Source organism: Mangifera indica, chromosome 7 (genome assembly GCF_011075055.1).
Source record: "Mangifera indica cultivar Alphonso chromosome 7, CATAS_Mindica_2.1, whole genome shotgun sequence".
In the NCBI taxonomy this organism is placed as follows: domain Eukaryota; kingdom Viridiplantae; phylum Streptophyta; class Magnoliopsida; order Sapindales; family Anacardiaceae; genus Mangifera; species Mangifera indica.
Genome location: NC_058143.1, coordinates 15,370,000 through 15,394,584, shown reverse-complemented (window position 1 = coordinate 15,394,584; position 24,585 = coordinate 15,370,000). Strand labels below are relative to the sequence as shown.

At 31.0% G+C, this 24,585-nt stretch overlaps 3 protein-coding genes and 1 pseudogene across 3 annotated transcripts; 1 reads left to right on the top strand and 3 right to left on the bottom strand.

Moving 5' to 3' along the window:
- Positions 1-327: 327 nt before the first annotated feature.
- Positions 328-3,049, bottom strand: LOC123220540 (guanosine deaminase-like). Its single transcript, XM_044642787.1, has 5 exons — positions 2,827-3,049; positions 1,927-1,986; positions 1,423-1,613; positions 862-966; positions 328-771 (listed from the first exon to the last, which is right to left on the bottom strand). The coding sequence occupies exons 1-5, from the start codon at positions 2,996-2,998 to the stop codon at positions 583-585; spliced, it is 717 nt and encodes a 238-aa protein (XP_044498722.1). The 5' UTR covers positions 2,999-3,049; the 3' UTR covers positions 328-582.
- Positions 3,050-4,781: 1,732 nt separating this feature from the next.
- On the bottom strand, positions 4,782-6,875 carry LOC123220066 (40S ribosomal protein S24-1-like). Its single transcript, XM_044642065.1, has 5 exons — positions 6,701-6,875; positions 6,446-6,487; positions 5,983-6,153; positions 5,112-5,198; positions 4,782-5,028 (listed from the first exon to the last, which is right to left on the bottom strand). Exons 1-5 carry the CDS (start codon positions 6,770-6,772, stop codon positions 4,996-4,998), a joined length of 405 nt encoding a protein of 134 aa, XP_044498000.1. The 5' UTR covers positions 6,773-6,875; the 3' UTR covers positions 4,782-4,995.
- Positions 6,876-9,698: 2,823 nt separating this feature from the next.
- Positions 9,699-14,957, top strand: LOC123220705 (annotated as a pseudogene).
- A 1,882-nt stretch (positions 14,958-16,839) lies between these two features.
- LOC123220703 (probable serine/threonine-protein kinase WNK9) lies at positions 16,840-20,346 on the bottom strand. The gene is made up of 7 exons (XM_044643259.1): positions 19,837-20,346; positions 19,695-19,732; positions 19,296-19,523; positions 18,946-19,166; positions 18,627-18,784; positions 18,089-18,530; positions 16,840-17,980 (listed from the first exon to the last, which is right to left on the bottom strand). The coding sequence occupies exons 1-7, from the start codon at positions 19,909-19,911 to the stop codon at positions 16,959-16,961; spliced, it is 2,184 nt and encodes a 727-aa protein (XP_044499194.1). The 5' UTR covers positions 19,912-20,346; the 3' UTR covers positions 16,840-16,958.
- Between the last annotated feature and the right edge of the window lie 4,239 nt (positions 20,347-24,585).

Genomic DNA, 24,585 nt, shown 5'->3' with positions numbered 1-24,585 from the left:
TGGAACTTCTAGAACACTAAAGGCTTCATGGACCATCCGACATGAACCATCCAAATTTCGGATATTGAAAAATGTCAATTTCTGGATATTATGATTGTTCCAATACTTTAGTTAAACCTGTGAAATACCCTTATAAATCTTGGAACAAATTTAATGGCACAAATTGCCGAGTACCAAAATGGTGGTTGAATTTTGGAAAAATAGGGAAAATAGGATCTGTTTACATCAATTACAAGTTGGAAAGTTTTGGTCAGCATCATGTTTTGATTGCCATGAAGTTGAAAGAAAGTAATGTTTATGCTATTACAAACAAGAAGAAATTTAAACTTCACCAAACAGACATTTTACTTTTCAAGTGGAAGAGCCAAAGTACAACAGATTTCTGATTCTACTTGTCATAAGTCACATTGAAATTATTTTATTTGATACATTTTTTTAAGTTTTTTTTTTAAATAATTAATAAGAGGGATTCATACAATAGAACAAAAATTTGAACCAAGGCAGAATTTCCCTTTAAAAGTTTTAATGTTCCACTAGTTTCATTAAGTTTTTTTATCATGATTCATAGCGAAAGCAAAGCAGCTAATACATTCGAAATTTGGCCCTTGTCTTCTCAAATACTTGTTCTGCAATTACAGCACCAGTACCATCAGCTTTTTTAATCTCCAAGTTGGCCTTCTGATAAAACCCGGTACCTCTCAAAGCATCAGCAATGAAATCATCAAATCCAATTGCTATAGCAGCTTCAGCCTTGGCTCCATAAACCAACCTCTGTAAGTAAACATAAAAAGAGAATATTACATTTTGCTTGAGAAAGTGTTAACTTCTAGGATCAAAGTGAAAGGGATATGATAATTGGACCTTAATCCTTGAAAGATGAATAGCACCAAAGCACATCGGACAAGGCTCGCAAGAGGTATATATTTCACATTCAGAAAGGTCAATTTGATTGAGCCTTTTGCATGCCTGAAGGAGGGAGAGAGATTCAACCAAGAATTAGAACAAAGTGCAAAAGGTGGAAAAAAAAGGCAATATATTCAGTGCAATGCAAGTACGAAGTCCAAACAATACATAAACAGGATGTTTTCGTCAGGATACTAGACCCAGAAAATATTAGCACAATTTGGATTATAAAAAAAAAAAAAAAGCAATGGTTGAGATGCAATTTATATAATTGCAATATCAAGCATGGGGTAAATATAGTGAGAGACGAGCACCAAGCAGATAGTTTATAATAGAAGTTCGATCTAAATCATTTCCCTGTAACGTTAACCATCTTCAATATTGAAGAACAATACATACATACCTCACTATCAGATCTCTATAAACCAACATGTATCATAGGATATGCTGTGGGAGTTGATAAACAATTTTCTTATACAACAATTGTATCTGTGATATCTGATGATTTCTTAGTCTAACCTCTCGAATGGCTGCAACCTCTGCATGTGCAGTTGGATCAGTGTTCTTCAAAACCATGTTGTGACAGCTCACAACTACTTCATCATTACAAACAATGACTGCACCAAACGGGCCTCCATCTCCACATTCAACACCTTTATAAGCTTCTTCAACTGCTCTTGTTAAGAACTTGTGATCTCTATCCTGTACAGCTGGTTGAATGATGAACAAAAATGAATCCATGATAAAGCAATTCAAAGATAGACTTATTCAACTGAAAGAATAATTTATTCATCAAGTCAACTTGCACTAGAATGTCTCAATCTTCATGTCCAATAAGGACAAAGTTCATACTTTCATAATGATGATAACCATCCATAATACAGACTACTGAATACTAACAGGAACTGCAAACAGTGAGGATAAGAACTCTAGACAACAGACTATTGCAATTGTAGAAAAGCATGAAAGAGGCTTTGCATATACTTTTTCTTCTTTATCAGACAAAGCAGGAGTTTGGCTTACCTTCAGGATGACCGGGAAAAGCAGAAGCAACTGCTATGGTTCCATCTTTAGTTTCAACCACTGATGGACAAAAACGAAATACAGTATGTAAATCACTCAAATTAATACACACTGAATACAAAGATTCACTTTGCCGACTACAATACAAACCAATTTAACTTCAAGTGATATCAAACGGGAAAATCAGCTAGTAAAAAAACATGAAGAGGTATTGGCTAAGGAAGAAGAACAATTTGTACACAAGGACACCAAAGTGACATTAGTGTAACAAGAGTACAGAATCAACTTCACAGTTCCAATCACTATGACACAATTCAATATTATCCATTGTCTCCATAAAATATTCTAATTATCAGAGCTGGATTTTGATCCACAAGTTTATTGGTTGTATAACAAATTTGTGATCATTTTCAGCTATATCCACAGGTGCAACAAATTCTACAACTCCTCTCTAAAAGATATTCAAAGAAACATGTTCCTAAAGATATAGAAAGAAACAAATCCTATAAATATTTAAAAAAAAAGAAAAAACAACTGACAGTAATTCTATGCATGCTTTAAAATATAAAAACGGAAGCTTGCTTTTAAAGTAAAACAGAAAAAACACAAACCATTTTTAGGACTTCATGTTTTATCAGCAAATCTATTTGCATAAAACCACAGAATTTTCAGCAAAAATCAGAAGAAAAAAAAAACATGTGGACCCATTTGCATAAAGAAAATAAAGAGATAAACAAAGTAATGGAATTACAAAAAAAAAAAAAGTCTAAATTTCTGAAAAATGCGTATCCATAAGAAATCATCCATTAAAGTTAAACATAATATTTACGAAACAAGCTTAAAAAAACCAGCACATCTCATCCATAAAGAAATGAAAAAAAAAATGAGAAAAAGGTTTACCATTAGCATCCTCCATTATGAAAATAGTGAATTGGGAAGAATGAGAAGGGAAGTTACGAAATGGGTGCAAAAAGGAAGAAGAAACGTGTAAGAAAAACAAGAAAATCAGGGCCACGAATATATATAAATATAAATAAGTTTGGTATGGGAAATATGAACGAAGAAGAAACATAAAACAGAAACGATGCCAAAGACAGACAAAACGGAATCTTTTAAGCACACCTACCATGATTCATTCACTTTTCCTTCCCCTTTTCTTTTTGGCCAAAATACTTTTTCACACCCAAAAATTAGTGGGATTCTGTGGCTGTCCATAACTTTGAAAAATTTAAACACTCACCCATTTATTAATTTTTGTGATTAGTACTATAAGTAAAATCATTATTTAGTAAAATTTTTAGAAAATTAAAAATTTATTATATTTTCTCTCTAAATTTAAAATTTTAACAATTTTTACTCACTTAAAATTTAAAAAATTATTATTTCTCTCTAAAGTTTCCATGATAACTTTTTGGTGACAATCTCTTTTCCAGTCGTTAGTATTTTCTCTCCCTCCCTGTCTTTATTTTTTAAGTAATAAAAGCAAATTATTTCTTTGGTTAAGATTGTATTTATTATAAGGAAATAAAATTAAATAAGATTGCCCTAATTAACCTATAAATATTGACCTACTTTTTGGGTGTTAAATAGATATGATCAACACCTCTAATTTAATGCCAAAATTACCATATACCAACAAAAGGGTAGAATTATCACACCTTATAAGTTTTTAAATTTTACGTTTTTACTGTCTCACTATATTGCGGTTATTTAATAATTGTAACTATGTGAAAGATAAAATGATCTTTATCATGTAAAAGTAAATTGAAATTTTACCTAATAGTGGTAAATTGATAATTGATCAAGTGAAGGGAATTGTTATTTGTCAAATCACATATCAAATTTTTCAAGACTATATTTTATTCAAAAAAACAAATAAAAAATTTAAAAATTATACTTAAAAAAAAAAACTGAACTGAAAAATCTCAATTTGCCCCAAATTAAAAAAATTAGAAGAACCCCAAAATTAGAAAATTTAAAACCTACCACCATGTGTCATGAAAAATTATATAACCCCCCTACGCACATCCCCTGTGTGATTCATGGCAAAAAAAATCTCAAATTTTTTAATCCAATTTCATTTCATGACCAATTAATTCTATAACCATTCTAACACGAATTTATTAATAAATTTCATCTAAAACATATCAGGTTCCAGTTATTTCTCAAATTTTCAAATTCAACAAATTTGACATCCAAAATGTAGAAAAAGGACACCAAAATACTTAATTTTGTATAATATAAACTATTAAACATAATAAAAGAATGATTTACTAACCTCTAATACCATTTTCATCACAAAAACTGCTCAACAATTGATGAAAATTCGGTTAGTATGCAGGTTCCCTCTCAATAGAAAGGGTGAAAATGCAATTTTTAAAACTTAAAAATGAATTGAAAGTTCCTTTATATATAGTTATTTTCGTGGTTATATTTGTTTAACATTAAAACACTTGATTAATTATATTTAGATTTAAGTTAAATGTGAGTCAATTAATTTCCCTTTTCATATATAGAATTTGTCATAATTGCTTGAAAAACAATTAGTCAAATAAACACTACGAAAAAATCTTGTCCTAATCCAACTTTTTTTCACATAAAATTCCATCATCGCGGTTGAATCTTTTCGCTTAAGACCATCAATAAAACTATTAACAATACAACTATAACCAAAATGCACAACTTTATATTAAAATCCTAATATCATATTATTAAATATTATTTTATCTTTAATTTAAAACTATCTAATTATATTTCGATATTTAAACAAAATTCCAATCCCATCAACAAATTTTAAAGTTACAGATGAAAAAAATAATGCCATTTTCAAGCCATGCAAACTTAAAGAGTTTCAATTGTTAACAATGAAGGAAAACAGAAATGCATTACTACTCAATTCATCAAAAATATATTCTGAAGACTTCTCAAATCCTGACAATATAACTAAAACATAGAGCCACCAAAATCCACAACAACAATAGATTTAATTTCAAAAACTAAACAAAACTACTATTAGAGCAACTCCATGGGAGAAAATTGCCTTCTTGACTAGCATATAATCCCAGAAACTCACTTCTTCTTAGCAGCATCTGAGGCCTTGGTCTGCAACAAAAAAGGAGATAAGCTATCAAGACAGTCACTGTCAACAAAATTTAGAATTGATATTGCAAGCCGCTGACTTTTACCTTCTTTACACCTCGGACTTTCTTGGCCCTGTTCTTCCTTTCCTTCATCTGCTTCCGGGACTTCTCTACCTTGGTGTCAAGACCATTCTATGGCAAACAGATAAAGAAACACATTACAATATTGTTCAAAATGACATTAATAACAATTATGGAACATTTTTATATTTTGTTAATGCAGCATTTTGATATTTTGGACTGTTGGCCTTAATGCTAAGATGATGCTGGGACATTTTTATTAGTGAAGACATCATCACTTTGTTAGTTTGAATGACTTGGGTTAAGACTAACCACTGAATAATTTTTGTCATTTTTCTACAAAAATAAGCAAGCACATCCATTCTATTCATAAAATCAGAATTTGACAAATCTAAGTCTCACCATGTATCCAAGTCTTAAAATCTGTGTTACAGGTATTGAAGGTAATTGCAAACCTAATAAACACAATTTCCAGGAAAATTAATACTTGATGTTCATAGAAGTTTTAAAACTTATTGAATATGATTTTATTTGGGCTCTATTGGTTTATTTTTTAGTGATCAAAATGATATGACCATTCATTCTTCAGAAAAGACGGTCCTTGCATGGATCACTTCCTAAATCCTAGTGCAATGATTTTTTTCTAAAGATGATATACAAAAGCCCCCAAACCAGGAAAAGTCAGTTGAAAATGGAAGATTTTGCTTTACTTAGATTGTCATATAAGTTTGTGCTATTGAAAATTTTAAGTAATTGAAATATACAATTTTAATTAGAATTCTGTATAAATTAGCTAGCTATTGGAATTTGGCTGATATTGAAATATACAAGAATGCACAAATAATTACAGAATAATAAATCTGCTAAAGCTCATATGAAAGACAATAAAAATTACCCTGATAAGCCTGTACTTAAGCTCATACTTCTTTGCGCTATCAACAGAATCATAAATCAAACCAAACCCGGTAGATTTACCACCTCCAAAATGAGTCCGAAACTTGAAGACAAAAATTGAGTTGGGGTCCTTAACTTCGTACAATCTGGCCAACTTCTCCTTAAGCTCGGCCTATTAAAAAGATTAAGATGCAATATGCAAATCAATCAACATGTCCATACGCAAAACAGAACCCATAGCTCAATTTTTTTAATATAAAAAACGAAAAAGAAAATCAAAAACCTAAAAAATTAGAGAAAACTACTAATCCCATAATCCTTATCTCTCATATTGTTCAAATCACAACAAAACAGAAATCTCGATTCCAGCTCGAAAGAGTCATCCAGTAGACGTTAAGTTCATTGAAAAATAATTGACAATATTTGAAATTAGATTAACACTACAGTAATATATGAAGATCTACCTTTGAAACATTAGCCCTCCCTGGATGAAGAACATCAATGACCTGCATTCAACAACACAAAAAACAACTTTTTTATATCGCATTCATAACTTCACCAGTTACAGTATAATGAACATCTTGAAAAACAAACATAAAGCTAAGAACTTAATACGAGTCAACACAAGATCTCTCCGACTCAGAAACGGACACACCTAAAGAAGTGTCTGATTTTCGTTAGAACGTAAGAACAAAAAAAAAAAAAAGGATAAAGCTTACAAATTGTTTCCTGGAAAGAAGGCGGTTTGTCATGAACTTTCTGGTACGAATGGTAACTGCCTTATCCGCCATGCCTGGGTCAAGATGATCTGCTAGATCCTGGCTAGAGATTGAGCAAGAGATGGGGGACTAGGCGCAGAGACGTCAGGAGCAGCTTAGAGAGAATGAGGCTAACAGAAAGCTAATTTTTATAATGCTTAGGGTTAGGGTTTGCTGAGATCATTTGGGCTGGGCTGGCCTTTGCTAAGATTTTTTGGGCCTCAATGCCTAAATTTTAGCCAAGACCCTGAATTAGGATATAATTAATTGAGAGTTTATTTAAAAAAAATTCTAAACTAATTAAATTTTATTTAACAGACACAACTGCAAGTTCCTCTTAGATACAAATAATGCACAGATCCATGATACATTGAACAGACTTATACAATCTTATCCAATCATTTCAATCAAATTTTTTATAATTTTCATATGAAAAACCGCCAAGGAGAGAGGCGGTGAAAGGTTAACCGACAATCTTCCTGAATTGATTATTAGAAAGTTGTTAATTGGAAAAAATCAAACCTTATGAGAGAAAAATATAACTTTTTAAACTTTAAATAAAGAAAATTATTAATTTTTTAAACTAATAAGAAAAATGAGATAAAATTTTAGTTTTTTAAATTTTTTGTTAAATAAAAATTTCATTTTTAATCATAACGGAGAATTTTAATAGAATAGTGAATATTTAAAATTTTGAAACTTTATAAGTGAAATGACAATTAAAACACAGTTCCGTGACTTACCACTTCAAAAATCACTATAACATTATGATTCTTAATTGTTTCGTTAACATAAATGTAAACATCTCACTATAAATATGAACAATAAGTGAGGGATCATTCCTGAAGAAGCCAAAAGAGAAAAATGCAGAACAATTATTATGATTTTAATAGCTTATTATCTTGTATTAATTTTTTTATTATCTCAATAACAATATAGTAGACATATGCCCTTAAGCATTCTAATCGAAACAATTTTTGTTTCTTTAAATATTAATTTTTTTCATATTTTTGCATCGGGTTATCTTTGATTTGGTATACTTTTCATTAGTGCATATTTATATGCCACCAATTTTGTTCTAGAGGAAGGACCCTCCTAAATAAGCTCCCTCGTTTTCATGTACAATCTCTTTTACTCACTAGGAACATCATCTTTATTCGAATGGCATTTGAAGGAATAAAAATTACTCTATCTATGATTAGTATCAATTGTGCCGAAAGTAAAAACTCTAGTATCTCCATCACTTTTGGAAGACCAACCCATCCCTATGGCTAGGAGGGCAACACTTTACACTCCTTGAAAGTAGTGACATAGATAGGTATGACAATCGGGATAAACAAATTTAAATCTCAATTGTCCAATTAAAAAAAGAAATATTTTGAATCGAATAGAATCAGAGCCTTAAGTGGGGTTGGATAAAAAAAAAAATTGTCTAGTAAGTTATTAAGCTCAAACCCAATAGGATCCAAAAATTTATTGTAAATAAAGGTATATATGTTATATTTCAAATCCGAAGAGGAGTGCAAGAGTGTTTTTACAGGTTTTCTTAGAACAATATTATGTATTTATATTTTTTGTATATAATTTATATATAGATGATATGTCTTCGTGTGATTGAGTATTACTTTATCTTTAATTTAAAATCGTTAAGTCACATAATAATATATCATTTATATATCTAAATTATATACAAAAATATGTATAAATAAATTTATTGATTGAGAAATGAGGAAAATAGAAAGTTTTGTCCTGAATAGAAACCAAGTTTTGGTCATTCAATAAATTACAAATTTTATCTAGGTCAATCAAGATTAATTCGATTATCGTTTACAATTGAAACAAAAATTTATATAATTAATTTTTAATCTATCCCTACCAATTTTAACATAAATATATCACTAATCACAATTATATGGTAACATATATATATATATATATATATATATATATATATATATATATATATATATATATATATATAGTTTATGAATAAATAATAATATATTATTATGTGATTGAATAATTTTAAATTAAAAATAAAATAATATTTACTCATATACAATATATTATTATTTATGTATAATTGTTTATATTATTTATTCTCATAATTTTATTTTTTATATATACCTAATTATATATTGAAAAATCTGTCAAAAAATGATAATTAAAAAAAGGCCAAATGACTGTTTCCCACCCAAGTTTTAGTTTATTTTCAAAAACATATGAACAATATTTCAAAAACTCAAATATGAATTATTAAACTTAACTAAAACTGATAATTATAAGGAAATTATTATTTTACTAGTAATATTAATATAAAAAATTATATTTTATTTTTTCTCTTAGTTTGAAAAACTAACAATTTTTTTTAAGATTAAGTTTTGAAAAATTCATTTTTTTCCTAGGATTTAGAAAAAAAATTAGGCGAACAACGACTTCCCTAACATGCGTTTCTCTCTGATGATGTTTCTTTCCCTCTTTGGTGACCCCTTTCATCATCCAGACGACAAAAGTTATCATCTAAATCTCTATAATGAACATCATCCTTCATAGTGGTAGGTGGTCATTCTTTATCGTCCTTCGTAACCAAATATACAAGATGAATGACAAATGTCAGTCATCAATTGAAATGGGGGTGGCCGAATAAGGGAAACAATCCTAAGGATGAAATGTAATTTTTCAAACTTTGAGAATAAAGTGAAGTATTAATTTTTAAAATCTAAAAAAATTGTTATTAATTTTAAAGTTTTTAGGGTTTAATGATAAAATAATAATTTTATCTTTTATCTTTAATTAAAAATTTTGATAAAAATTAATTCATAAATAAATATTTAAAATTTTGATATGTTTTAAATATATTTTTTACAACGGGACTAAAACTCCAAAGGAAGTTGCCCTTTGGCCTTAGAAAAAGGTGAAAATAACATTAGCGGCTATTCTGAATTCATAACGTGTCACGAAGTGAATCATAATTTGTATAGAGTAATTAGTGGTCAAAATTCCCTCCATTTCGGTGTCTCCCGGATTCCCTATCTCTTTCGTCAGCTTTCATCAGAATATCTCTTCTTGATTATCCTGTAATTTGATTCTATCCAATTCAACAAATTCTAACCCTACCCCACCCTAAGCCACTATTCGTTCCTTCTATCTGCAACCATGGTGGCAACCACTTCTTTATTAGAGTTAAACTACTTAAAATGGAATCAATTACAACCCCATCCTCGACTATTCTCTCAAAGAAATGCTAAATTTGGTACCCCTTTCACCAAATTTCATACCCTTCAACGTTCCACCAAGATCGGGGCGGTTAAATGCTTGTTTAATCCCCCAAGGAAGCATCTTTTGGCCAATTCAAGTTCAAATTTAAATGGTGTTTTCGACCCTCTCGAGGTTATGAACAAAATAATCGTGAAAGCTCTCAACGCGTTGAAGAAGCCCGCAATGGTTGTAGTTTTAGTGGGGCTTTTGATGGCGTTTGTTCCCAATTCTTCATTGGCGGCTTCTGGCGGGAGAGTCGGGGGTTCGGCGTTCTCGTCGCGGTCTTCGTCATCTTCGTCAAGGAGTTATTCTGCGGAGCCGAGAGTATCGTACTCGGCTCCTTATTACGCCCCGTCGCCATTTGGTGGTGGCAGTGGGATTTATGTGGGGCCTGCTGTTGGAGTTGGAGTTGGAATGGGTGGTGGTTCGAGTTTGTTGTTCTATCTATTTATGGGTTTTGCGGCGTTTGTTTTGGTTTCGGGCTTCTTGTCTGATCGGTCTGAAGGGGATGTGTTGACCGCTACCCAGAAAACTAGTGTTATTAAGCTTCAGGTATGGGCATAGGAATATGGATGTTCCTGCTTTAGATTGTTTGGTGATTTTGAGGCAGGTAAATGACAGTTTTTATAAGAGCAGGGGGTTTGAGAATGAAAAAACCAATACGGTCTTCTGCATTTTAATCAAACTGGGAGAATCAGATGAAAGTTTCTTCTGTAGGAATGTTATAAACGATTGGTGTTAGCTTTTTACATGTTGAAATGTTGAGATTAGATGCCTTGATAGTTGAGGCGGTAATTGGAATGGATTGGATGAGAATTCTGTTTTGGTAATAATATCATACGAGTCTGTTCATAAATAAGTGTTTTGGTTGGTTTACTTGATGGTATAATAACTGATTGTGGCGTTTGTAAGTTTTTCATTTTAATAAGTTGTTCCTGGAACAAAATTTTATAAAATTAGCTTGCTTGATTACTGAGTTTAAGTTAGTTGGTTTGATTGCTGATGGATTTCAGAGTCTGTGGTGAAAGTGGAAAATTATGTTTCTTAATTTGTTTCAAGGGATGTTCGTTGGTGGCTTCAGCAAATATGACAGTATGTTTAATTTAGGTTATGCTAGTATTTGATATATGCGGAACATCAACTACATTTTATGAGTATGTAAGCGTGAATGTAGAGATTGAGGGTTGAGTGAAACAACAAGTTTGAGATGGCTTGTGAAAATGATTCTTCAAATTAAAATTTGTTTGCAAGAAACGGCGAATCTTATTGAATTTGTTGTATTTCCAGTGTCATTGTGCTAAATTGCTATTGCAATAAATAATATGCAATTAACATATTATTGACTTGGGAGCTTTTTCATGCAATTTATATTTATTTAGTCTAGAAAATCATTTTTTAGGTTGGGTTGTTGGGCATGGGGCGGTCTCTTCAGAGGGATCTTAATCGAATTGCCAAGACAGCAGATACATCAACCCCTGAGGGTCTAAGCTATGTACTGACAGGTAAGCTTCTACTTATTGTTGGTTGTTAGCTTCATTTTTCTTTCACGTTTTCATTGGAGGAAGATTTTGTTTCTCTTTATATAGATTAGTTAGCAACTGTCTAAGCTATCTCCCTACTTTGAGTAAGATATTTTAGAGGGACATATAACTGTCATCTAAATCATTCTGGGATGTCTTCTTATGGGCTTAGGTTAGTCCTTGTTATGGAGTGAGATGCTCCAAGCTTTAGATTTACTATGCTGTGAAGCTTAAAGTAGTGAAGCCTCTGCTAATGTGGTTTTGTTTTCAGAAGGAACCTAACATGCTCTGAATGATTATTGGTAAGTTATTAGCATTAGATTTAAATCTATTATCTCATCAATCATCCTATCCAAAGAGAGGCATACTTTTCTTGCCATGGAGATATGTATGTATGGGATGTTGTACTTTATTATCAATGCATATCTCGCCTAATTTAATGTTATGGAAATTCTTCTCTAGGATGAGTCTTATCTACTTAGTTTGGTTCTAATGTCCTGTTTTCTTATATTTTCCCTGTTTTTGCAGAGACATCACTATCTTTGCTTCGACATCCTGATTATTGCATCTCTGGTTATTCATCTGTAAGTTTATTGCTCTTATAGTGAGAATCTTATGTTGTTTTCTCATGGTTACTCATGGGTTAGGTAGAGAAGAAAAGGCTGATGTCATAGATAAAGGAGGTTATCAGAGACTTTTAGATATATTAATTTGTCTATCATAGTTGGCAAAGGCACACTTTAGGCACATCTAGGTGAGACTTTGCTCAAGGTGATGACCATATTGTCTTGAGTATGGTGAAGGCAATCGCCTTTAGCACTTTTCACTTTTGGAGCAGCTTTAGGCTCAGAAAAAGTGTGCTTTATCATCAGCTAGGCCATCTCGACTAGATTAGAAGGATATCAACAATTTTTGAATAGTTTTTGGCACAGTTTCACACTTTTTGACAGGTTTTGGGCAATTTGCAGCTAGATATGAGGGTTATTGGCTCTAGACATGATAACCAATTGTTGGTTTGATCTGAGACTGTCAATGAAATTTGCCAATCAGTTTTTTACTATCGATGTAGTAACAAATTATTTTAAATTTAATGGAAACTGGAAAATTTTTAATGGAATTTTTTAATTGCCTTAAGTAAAAAAGCAACGCTTTCACCTGCATAATAGGACCCTTCATCTTCTTTTGGTGCTTTTCACGTTTGACTGCTATGTTATCTATCACACACAAGGCCATGTATTACTTATGCAGTTAGTGTTGTGAGTAAGTTAATGCATGACCAACTTACCAAAAAAAAAAAAAAAGTTCATGCATGACCTTAAAGAAAAGCACCTACATGTTGTTCAAAAGATTCTCCAATATCTAAAAGCTACCTTGGAAGAGCGCTTTTATTTAAAATAGGTGAAGAGCTCACACTGATATTTATATGGATGCAGATCATGCAGGATTATTGGTTTATAAGAGATCTACTATAGGATATATTTTTGGTAAGTATCTATTACGGGATATTGTGTGTACTTGGGCAGCAACCCTGTGACTTGGCGAAACAAAAAACAGTTTGTGGTTACTAGATCAAATGTTACTTGAAGTTGAGTTTAGGGCCATGGCCTAAGGTATTGTGAGTTATTGTTATTATTTATAAAAAAATCTATAAGGTGACTTAAGGATTATACTGAGTGGGCCTATGAAGTTGTACTGTGATAATAAATGAGTCATCAATATTGCCCATAATTTAGTGCAACATGATTGAATGAAACATATTGAGATTGATCGACACTTTATTAAGAAAAAATTTAAAAGCGGACCAATTAGTACTTTGTATGCACTATCATGTGACAACTAACAAATTCAAGCATGTTGAGAATGGAAGATATTTACTCACCAATTTGAGGGGAAGTGTTGGATATTAGATCACTATAAATTAGAGATAGAGATTCTTTAGATTACAATAATCAAGGATACGGATTCTGTATATTGTTGTAAATCTGAATGGATTTACATTTATTTCATTGCATGTCATTTTTATATCTTTCCAAAATTTTTTAAATTTATTTACTAAAATAGTGAGATATGGTCTCTCAATCTCATCTATAAATTGTATCACAAGTTGTATGATAAGATATCAAAGAATTACCTACACACACACACACACACATATATATATTTATGTATGTATGTAAGCATGGCTCACAGTGAAACAGACATGTCATATATATTCCTAGTAAACTATACCCATATATATATGTTTGTATTTTCAGGTGGACGTCAAGCAAAGTGTAGAGGGTGGGGAAAAACGCTTCAATCAACTTTCTATTGAAGAACGAGGGAAATTCGATGAAGAGACTCTTGTTAATGTTAATAACATTAGAAAGCAAAGCACAACAAGCCAAAGAGCTGGTGGATTTAGCAATGAGTACATAGTGGTAAGGTTTCCCCTCTAGAATTACAATTATTTCAGATGTGATGTTATAGTTTTGCAAATGTTCATCTGGAATAAATATGCATTTTTAACTGTTGTGTCTCCAAGACTCTACACATTTTGGTTGATTGATGGTTTTACTTTCATATTGTCACACTAAGATTTTCTCAGCATCTAAAGTGGTTAACTTTCATACATCAATCAGAAAGGCCAATATAGCAAATGGCGTATAAATAATCTGTTCTACTAAACCTAGAAGACTTTAATTTTATTTTCTCTCTAGTTTTTGACCTGATCAAAAGACTATAAAGTTAAAATCATTTTTGTTATTGTGTCAACTCAAGATAAACAGTAACATAAGAGGACTGGAAATTTAACTCTACTTTTAACATCCCCATTCAGATTACAATCTTGGTGGCTGCTGAAGGAGTGCATAAGCTGCCCAGCATCAATAGTGGTGGGGACTTAAAAGAAGCTTTGCAAAGCTTGGTTCCCTTCCCCAGAGCAAAATAATGGTAAGAAATGCAGTTTGTGAATTATGTAACTTATATTTTAATTTAATTCCTAAAATCTCTTTGATCATCATGCAGGCAGTTGAAGTGTTATGGACCCCTCAAAATGAAAATGACACACTGACGGAGAGGCAGCTACTAGAGGATTACCCACTTCTGATGCCTCTATGAGGTACATACCGGACACCTTCAACCTTGCTCCAGTTGGAGTGAATTGAACTGGTTTTTACAATTCTGGTTTCTGTGTATAGAAAGTGCTGATAAATACATAAAAATGTAACTTGCCATATAATTGGTTAGGGACTGTTCTGCTATGCTGAATCTGTAAACGCATATAACAGGGACAGTATACAGCTCCTTGAAAGCATCAAGTTTCTTTAGCTGTTTCTGCAAGGGCAATCCATATTTTCTGAGTACTCTCAAGAGTAAACCGGCTGAAACTTTGAATTGAAGTAAAATTTTGTACATTTTTGGTATTGGTTCAAATGTAAGTATATTCAATTGCTGCTTCATTTCTTTCGGCTAGTCTATGTTATTTCATAGTAGGAAGGAATTAACAAAGTTTCCATTATTTTCATGAACAGAATCTAAATACAAAAATGAATGGACAAAAACACTATTTTTCTCAGTTCATGCTATTATTTCAATAGTTTTAGTCCCCTCAAGTATTAACTACACGCAAAACTTTCGTTTCCAGTTTCCAGAATCAGGTTTTCCCTTTTTACGATCTTTTAGTTCCCATTTCATGCAGCTCAGGCTGCACAATAAATTGATTTGGCTAGTTAAAGGGAACTCATTAACCATTGTGATAACCCTGGCACTTCGTTTTTTGGAGGAAATCCTTAGCGATGTGAGGGATCGATGCATTAATCTTTATTATTATCCAATCTTATTTTAAGCTAAGCTTCATCTTCTAGAGGTGCACATTTTGCAAATGCTTTTCAAATTTCGTACAGTCTAAAAAATAATCAATTAGTCAAAGATGCTTTTGTATGTTGGTGATTTCTTTAATGAAAAAAGTATCCTGCCTTTAACTATCTGACAGCTGAGTTGTTCCCTGATATTTTTCAGTGGTGAACGTAGGATGGATTCAGCTCTGACAATGGTGTGGATTTCAATTGGTTGTACTGGGTTAGGTTTGGTCTGCCACCCCCACAAATGACAAGAGGTTGACTTGACTTTTCTGATTGATCTTAACTTTCACTTTATGCCTAGCTTTGATAGAATTAGAAATACATCCCAACATTGACAGAAAGAAAAGCTTCTGACAGAAAGAAAAGCTTCTAGCTTCTTCCAAGCTTTTCATTTCAATTCTTAGCTTCTTTCTAGATTGTTTTTTTCATATAAAAAAATAAATAAAAAGCCTTCTTAACACAGAGAGCATATTTTGAGGTAAAATCAAGTGTCATTGCACTCTTTAAAGAAAACAGAAATCATTTTGACCATATAGGCACTCATTAGTGTTTAAAGTTTAATATTCTATGTTATGAAAAGAAATATGATAAGGAAAATCCTTATTTAAGTAGTAGTAATCACTAAATTATATTTTATCTCTTTCTTAAGAAAGCAACAAAATCTTTGTAAAGTGAAAAAACCCAATCCTCTTCAATAGTGGTGATAGTGACCAATTAATTAGATTTTATATTCTTGAAGAAAGCAACCCAGATCTTTTGCATTGTTAACATATAAAATCTTGTCCACTTCGCTCTGCATAATTTAGCATTAAGTTGAAAGAACTAGTCCCAAGTTGTGCTGAAAGAGTACAATATTTGTACAATCTAGTGTTTGTAATGAAGGTGGGTGACATTATTGTTGGATAAATTATTTGGTAAAAAGTCAGAGTGAATGGAGTTTTGTGGACCATCTTCCATTAAAGGAACCCATCTTGTGCTTGAGGAAAAGCCAGGTGGTGATTTGATCAGCTTCAATGGAAATGGAATATAATACTTTTAGTGGGGTCATGTATAAACTTCCTCATAGAAATCTTCTCAATAATTATGAAAAAGTGTGGGGCACCCTAACGGTTGAGCTAAACTTTTTTGGCAACTTCTCATTGACCAGCTAGAATTAGCATATGTAACAAAAAATGAAATGATTCAATTCAGCAACACCAACGCCAGTCTTCTGCAATCATAACTCTTTATTCATGGCATTATGGGTCTGGCCAAGGGCAACAACTTTAAAAAAATAAAAAGAAGAACCATTGTCCCATATTCAATCAACTAACTACATGCATGGTTGCCCTACAAGCTTTAATAAATGTTTTTCACTCATTTAAGTCATTTAGTTGAAAGATAAGCCTCAACCAACTGAGTTCATAGGTGGAAGGGGGTATCTTACAAAAATGCATACCATATTCGTGACTATGCTTGAATGTTTTGACAGAGAATGAGCTAGGTAGAAAGTTGAAGGTGAATATGTTATTACTTGGCCAAGAACGCTGGATTTGATAATTACAAAGCCTCTGTAAGTGTAAGAAATGTTTAAAAGAATCAAAGAGTGGCTTACAGAGATTATAAATCAATAGCATCAACTGGGAGGGATGTTGTCCTGTGAAGAGAGTGTGGAAGCAAAAATCCAGTATGAAAAGATTTGTTCTGTACTCTACGGGATTCTTCTGTCACCTCGCGATTTCGGGCCCTCTGGGTGTCTGAACTGGGGCTGCAGCTCTTATTGACAAGATCATGGCAAATTGAGCTTCCATTTTTGGTTCCTTGTAAAGAGTTCGGTAAGACATATGACAAAATGCCATCACTTGTTTTGTTTTTGTTGTTGCTAAAACCTGAAGATTTTGATGCACCTCCTAATTGTTTATCTTTAAGTTCCCTCAATTCCATCTGATACTTTGCCTTAAGCCATCTCAACTCCTGCTGGATTTCCATCTCATGGTTATCAGATAGGTCAGAATACACTGAAGGAATCACAGACGAAGAACCGGAACTATCCAAATCTCTATTTGACTTTCTTGCATTTATCTCAATATTTCTTTCCTCTTTTAATTCTAATGATGACTGATCGGATTTTTCATTTTCTTCATCAGAATGGCTATTTCCAGACTCAACTGAACTAAGTTCTCGGCTTTCATGTTGGCCCCAAATTTCCTGATAATTCAGGTAGTCCGCATGGTTAAATTCATTCGGGGCACCTTCAGTCACACGTTGCTCAGATTCTTCAGCTTCAAAGGTAATCTCTTCAAACCGGCCATGCAATGAAGCACATCCATTTCTACAACATTGAAGAATTTGCAGGTTCTTGGCACCATGATTATTAGAAAGATAATCCATGAAGGAGCCAGTAGAGGTCCGGTTGGAAGCACAATTAAGGCAGAAATTTTGATTTGCAAATCGAGGTGTTTCTTCTATTCCTGGCCCCGGCCTCCATTCAGGTACCAAGGAAGTAACCTCCCCATCAATAATGTCTGCTATTTTAGTCACATCTTGATCAGTAATATCTAGCTCTGCAACCATTTCAGTTGCCACGCCCAATGCAGTATCAGTTTCAATGTCAAATGGGAAATATATGTTCCGGATACGACCTGTAAAGAGACATAAATGAGGTACCGTCTTTAAATATCCAGTAGAAACGAAATATTAATAATCAACAAAACTGAATTATAAGAAGAAGGAAAAAATAGTTTCCTAACCTTCATTATCCGCAATTCTGAGTCTTAAAAAGATACCATCATCATCTCTCCTTTTCCCCTTGATACTAATGTCACGGTTAGTGGAATGATTGTCTTCATTATCATGATACTCAAAAAGTTCAATTCCGTTTGGTTCAACCTCAACTGGAGGATACCTGCACTCATTTTGGGGTTCATAGCCATAACCATTCGAGTATGCATTACTAAAGGAATTGCTACTATGATGAAGTTCATAAGGTTGCCTTATGAGAGGGCCCAAATCATCGATTTTTCTCCCACAATCTAGCCAGCTCAAATCAACCTCACAATTATCAATTTGCAGAAAAGGGTCATTCAGCAACTCCCTAGCAGAAAGCCTCAGGGACACAGTTGCAAGGCATTTCTCAACAAATTGTCGCACTTGTGGATCCTTCACTTTGTACAAAGCATCTGGCTTTTTCCCCTGAAGAAATAAAGCAGGTCAATGGAATCTAGTCTTTTTGTCTAAAGACATAAAGCTTATCACACCCAAAATAAGGGGGGAAAAGAATGTTCTTACAGAGGTAACTTTCTTGTAAATTTGAGCAGGATGGGTGCATTCACTATATGGATAGTCAAAGGTAACCATTTCCAAAATGCACATGCCAAATGAATAAATGTCAACTAATTCATTATAGGCCTCTTCATACACTTCTGGAGCCATGAACTCTGGTGTCCCTGAAGAAAGAAGAGCATCATATTGACATGAACTTCCATAGTGAGTTTCCATCTATTAATATAGGTTTGATATTTCCTAAAAATGGGCAAAAAAATAAAAAAACAGTTCTGTAGAAGTGGTCAACAAAGAGATTTCATAGACTTGAGTTAGTAAAACTTACCAACACAGTGAGCAGCATGAGACTTTCTAAGAATAGCAGCAAGCCCTAGATCTCCAATTTTCACTTCTCCTTGGTTCCCATTTACAAAAATATTGTCACACTTGAGATCCCTATGAATCACAGGAGGGTCATGGCTATGGAGATGGAAAAGTCCTTTCAAGATCTGCCTACACCAACGTTTCAGTGCTCTAATGTTAACTCTCTTGTGTTTTAGTCTATACCTGTCAAACCAAAAATAGCAAGATACCCCAGAAAGAGCAATCAGCAATCTGATGACTGAACCAGAACAAGAATTGACATTTAGACAAAAATTGAATCATACAATATAATGAGATTTTGTCAAATCTTACTGTCTTAAAGTCCCAGAAGAAAACATTTCAGTGATAAAGTTGATGTTTCTATTTGCAGTATCAACCCAAGAAGTGTAGAACTTCATAATGTTCTTGTGCTTCAATGTCTTGAGGAGATGAATTTCACAGTAAAGTCTTTCAAGATCTTCAGGACTTTGCAAGAAATCATAAAGCTTGACCTGGTTCCAAGCAACTTCAATTCCTTCATATTCATCAAATGCCCTATAACTGCTTTCACCAAAACATCAACAAACACAAAATCAGTCACCAACCTATTTGTGCAAAGTTTAAATATTGCCCAAAATCAATCAAAATCAGATGAAAAGATGTACAAAAAATTGATAAGTCTCAAATGGGTATAAAACCAAATCAAGGAAAGATAAAAACTTGGATTCATACACTGTCTTAGAAGCTCCTTTGCCTAGAACTTCATTGTACTGCAACAACCAAAAGAGGACAAAAAAAACATTTAAAAAACGAACCCAGAAATGAAACTTTATAAAGAAGAAAGAGAGAGTAAGAGAAAAGTATGTGCATGTACTCTGCCATATCTTCCAGATGGATCAACTTCAACAAACTCAGAAGATTCGGGCTGAAGATGTGTGAGACCATTCATTCTCTTAAAAAAAGTTGTAATTTATCCTTGCGTTCCCTCTTTTGTGCAAAGAAGATTTCCTTTTTTGAGCTATATTAGATTTTTCCTCCTATGAGGGTCAGATGACACAAAGAGGTGATGAGAGAGAAATGAGGAAGATGAATAATATATATCATAAATCAAAACAAATATAAAAACACAACTTTTCTGATAAAAACGCAAGCTTTACAGCAATACAGGGAGAAAGAAAGAAGGGAAATTGAGGCTATTATTAATTTGATTTAGAGATGAGAGAAAGCTGAACATTTGTACATTGTTAAGAAGAGAAGGAAGACATAGTTATAGAGAAAAGAGCCAGCCACCCAACCAAAGAAGATGGCAAACAAAGAGAAAATTAGAGAATAGAGAGAGAAACGTTTCTCTCTCCGCTGTCATGAAACTCTAAAATAAAAGCCTGCCTGCAAATTTGCAAAAAACAATAAGACTTTAACCGGTTTCAAACATGGACCCCACTTTCCCTTTGATGCTCAAATCTAGATGAACTGCACCAATGTTCTTCTTTCTGATTTACTTCAGAGACCTTAACATGTATTGTTAAAACTCTTACTAATTTCATCAGTTCCACTTCCTTTTTTTTTTTTTTTTCCTATTAATTTGATAATTAATGTATCTCTTTGAAAATTATATTAATCTAAAAACAATAGTTTGCATAGAAAGAATCTTCACAAATCTTATATATCTCAATACAATTTGTTATTATTTTTTTACCATTCATTAAATTAAATAAGTGGAAACTTAGAGGTATATTTTATAAGTCCTCAATTTAAAAAAAAAATTCATGACAAAAATGTAAATATGGATATTTTAAAAATTATTAAAAATTTTGTAAAAATAAAACTATATGTTTTTTATTATAAATTCAAAATAAATATAAACAACAATATATTACTATTTAATTAAAAATTTTTAAATTATATTAATTGATACTATTTGGTAACACGAACTAAAAATTATCACATGTTACATTTTCACTAACCAAATGGTGCTAAAAAAATATTTTTTCATTTTTCCCTCGTTTTAATATCTTTATTGCTTCCCATTGTTACTCCTTGACATATTATCTTTACCTTCATCGTGTTTTTTAATTTAATATAATATTCTCTAACTCTTTTTTTTTTAAGATACATTGGTGTTGTGTTGTTTATTATTAATCGAAAAGTACTTAAGTTTAATCGTTGCATTTTGTGGTAGGATCCATGGGTTACAACAAAAAATTGAGTTATTAAGTTTACATTGTCTAATGAAAGTAGATGGTTAGAAAAATAAGGTTAATATATAGAGAAAAAGATTGATTGATAAGAGTTGCTAGCTAAAATAGGTTAACAAATGATTGTCTATTTAGTCAAATTGAAGGTTTTAGTGAAGTTCGTTCAGATTCAATCAAATTCTGTTTAATACATTTGTACGAATTCTAATTAAATAAAGTGTTTTATCTATATTCGATAAAATTTAAAACTCATTATTTTGAGTTTATTGTTTATTTATTTTCTTTTATTTCTCTTTTTGTGTGTATATAAAAAATGTTTAACTTACGTTAAAGTCAATCACCTAACGCAAAGGTTTTGCTATTTGACATGCCACATTCGATGTAATAGCCTTCAAGAAAAGCTACTAGATATGCATACTAAGCTAAGGATACTACATATATCAATCAACTCATATAAATTAACTAACAATGAGATGGTATTCAAGTATATGAATTTATCATACTAGCAAGTATGTGAATGGTGAATGCAAGATCATGATGTCATTCTGCCAAATATGTGGGTCTATCAATGACAATGTCTAAGCAAGTGTGTCTGATCCACATAATTTTTTCATAAAACCTTTTTCAATCGCACTTTCATCTTATAATGTTATGAGCAACCCAAAAAAAATAAACTTATAAGGGTTAACATTGGTGATAGTAATTATTTATAAGTTTTCATACATAACTCAAAGTTCCATTCATCATCACATATAAATGCCTCTTTTAGTATCAAGTTATTGTACTAGTATCTTGTTAGAATGCGGTTATGTGGAACTATATATATATATATATATATATATATATATATATATATTAACTAAAAGGTTTTAGTTCAAGTCTCTGTTATACTTACAAAATTTTAACTTAAAAATGATGTAGTAGTTATAGATCCGATTACTGTACTATGAGTTTATCTATCTAATGAAAACGGATAAGGTTTTTGGTTAAAAAAAAGTTTCTATTATTTAAATATTATGGGTTTAACCGTAGTTTATCAAAATATTCAAATGATTAATTTAATAATATAATTTATAAAACAAATAATAGAAAATTGCACGATCATGGATGTATTTTTACACCTGATTGATAGTAGAAAATCGCATCTCCAAATAATATAATTTAGTATAATTTCTTGAAATATTTCCTACGAAAGGTCTCTATGTAAAAAAAACAAAAAAGAATTCCTATTAGAAAGCTCCCAAACAAAACTTTTATTAAATTAAAAATGATTAATTAAATAAATAAATTAATCTAGGGTATTCAACTTTGAGCCTTCTTTTTTGAATAGGCTGGCTATGTAAATATTTAATACAATCAAATTATGCACGTATATTTTTAAATATATAATTAAATATATATAATATATTATTATATAATTAAATAATTTTTAATTAAAAATAAAATAATTTTTAATCATATAATAATATATTTTTTGAATTAATAAAATTATAGATATATATTTTTAATAGATAATTTAGATATATAGATGATATATTATCATATAATTAAATAATTTTAAATTTAAAATAATTTAATATCTAATTATATTATATATAATATTATTTTATCTAAATATTTAATTATATATTAAAAAAATATGTCCACTTATCGTTACTCTGTTTAATATATATAACAATCCAAGCATGAGCGATTAATTCAATATTACTCTTACAAGTTATGACCTTTTTGAACTTTTATGCATAATTACTTTTATGTTTTATATATATATATTACTATATGTATGAAATTATGTAAAAATAGAGTAATCAAGGAACCATCAAAAGAAACTGCTAAAATATTGAGAATGAACTCAATAAAGTGAAATAAATAAATAAATAAATAAATAATTGTGTATAAAAGACAAAATGGGTATTTTATTATTTAGTTGGTGACAATTCCATATAAATGCCATTTTCTTCTCTGAGAATGATTATCTTTTGAATCCAATGCAGCTCTCTATAATTACATGCAAATAATAAGATCCACCATGCTGTTGACCAAATTTGTAATATAAACATAGCGTAAAAGAAGGAAAAAGTCAAAAAAAAAAAAAAAAAAACAGTAAAACTAGAATTTTGGAAGGTTGTTTTATTGGGAAAGTGAAACTTTAAAGTAAATAATTATTTTGACGTCATCTTTTTACATAAATCAAGGGTTTAATTTTTAAATATTATTATAATTAAAATTTTAATTTTAAAAAATAATTTTTAATAACAAAAAAAATATATTTGAATTAGAGTAATCTTTTTTATATAAACTAATCATATTGAATAATGTAAAATTTTAGTTTAATAATAAACACTATAACCATTTAATCAAATAAATTAAAATTTTAATTTTATATATCATTAAAAAGATTTAAATTTATATTTTTATATATATATAATATTTTTTTTATTATTCAAACTACCCATCAAAGTTTGAGGGGATAATTTTTCTTGTAATATAGAATGTAAATTAGCTAATTGCCACGTGTCGAGTTGGGTGTTAGGGCACGTACACATTCATTGTTACATTGGTCTTCTCTGTACGTGTTTCTTTCCATGCACAAGAAATCCTCTTTAACTTTGTCTTGTCATTTTCGAAGACGAAAGCACTTCCTAATTTTCTAAAGGATTTATTTGGTGCGGTTTATTCAAATAAACCTTACAATTAATTAATAAAATAAGGATTTATTAAGGTAAAACCTTCTAAAATCAGAGATTGCTGAGGTAGATATTATTAAAAAAAAAAAATTAAACAAAGTTTTTTTTATGGGAAAATCGATCACAATTTCCGGCAAAGTTGATATTGAAAATTATCGTATTTGTATACAGTCATTACATATTTTCAGTCACATAATTTAAAAAAAAAAAACATTTTAAATAGGTAAATAAGTTAAACTAAAAGATAATAAATATAAAGTCTATTGTTCACTTAATTTATTATAATTTTGTTTTTAGATTTTACAAATTAATATGTGTTTTACAGATTATTTAATTAATTTTATCTTAACATCCTTAAACAATACAAAATACGAATTTATGTCCATTGACACTCGTTTAAAAGGAAAGAAGAAACATTTTTCAGACAGCTATGGTGAAGGGTTTGTTTGGTGGGGTATGTATTTTCATTTTTCAATTTTTGATAACGATTTAGAACCAACCAAGGCTTATTTCTACATGGCTTCTGGGTCCTATATATGGGTTTTGTCTAAGTTCTCGTTGGCTTCGTCTTCATCTTCATTTTCGTTCTTCTGTTATTGTTTATAAATTGATTGAGTTGATACAGAAAAGTCCTTCCTGCTGTGGAAGATTTTTACTTGTTCCAGCTGGGTCCCATGTTTTGCATTAAATTTTGATGGAAGGTCTTCAAATTATATTAATTTTCTTCTTTAGCTGTGCAAG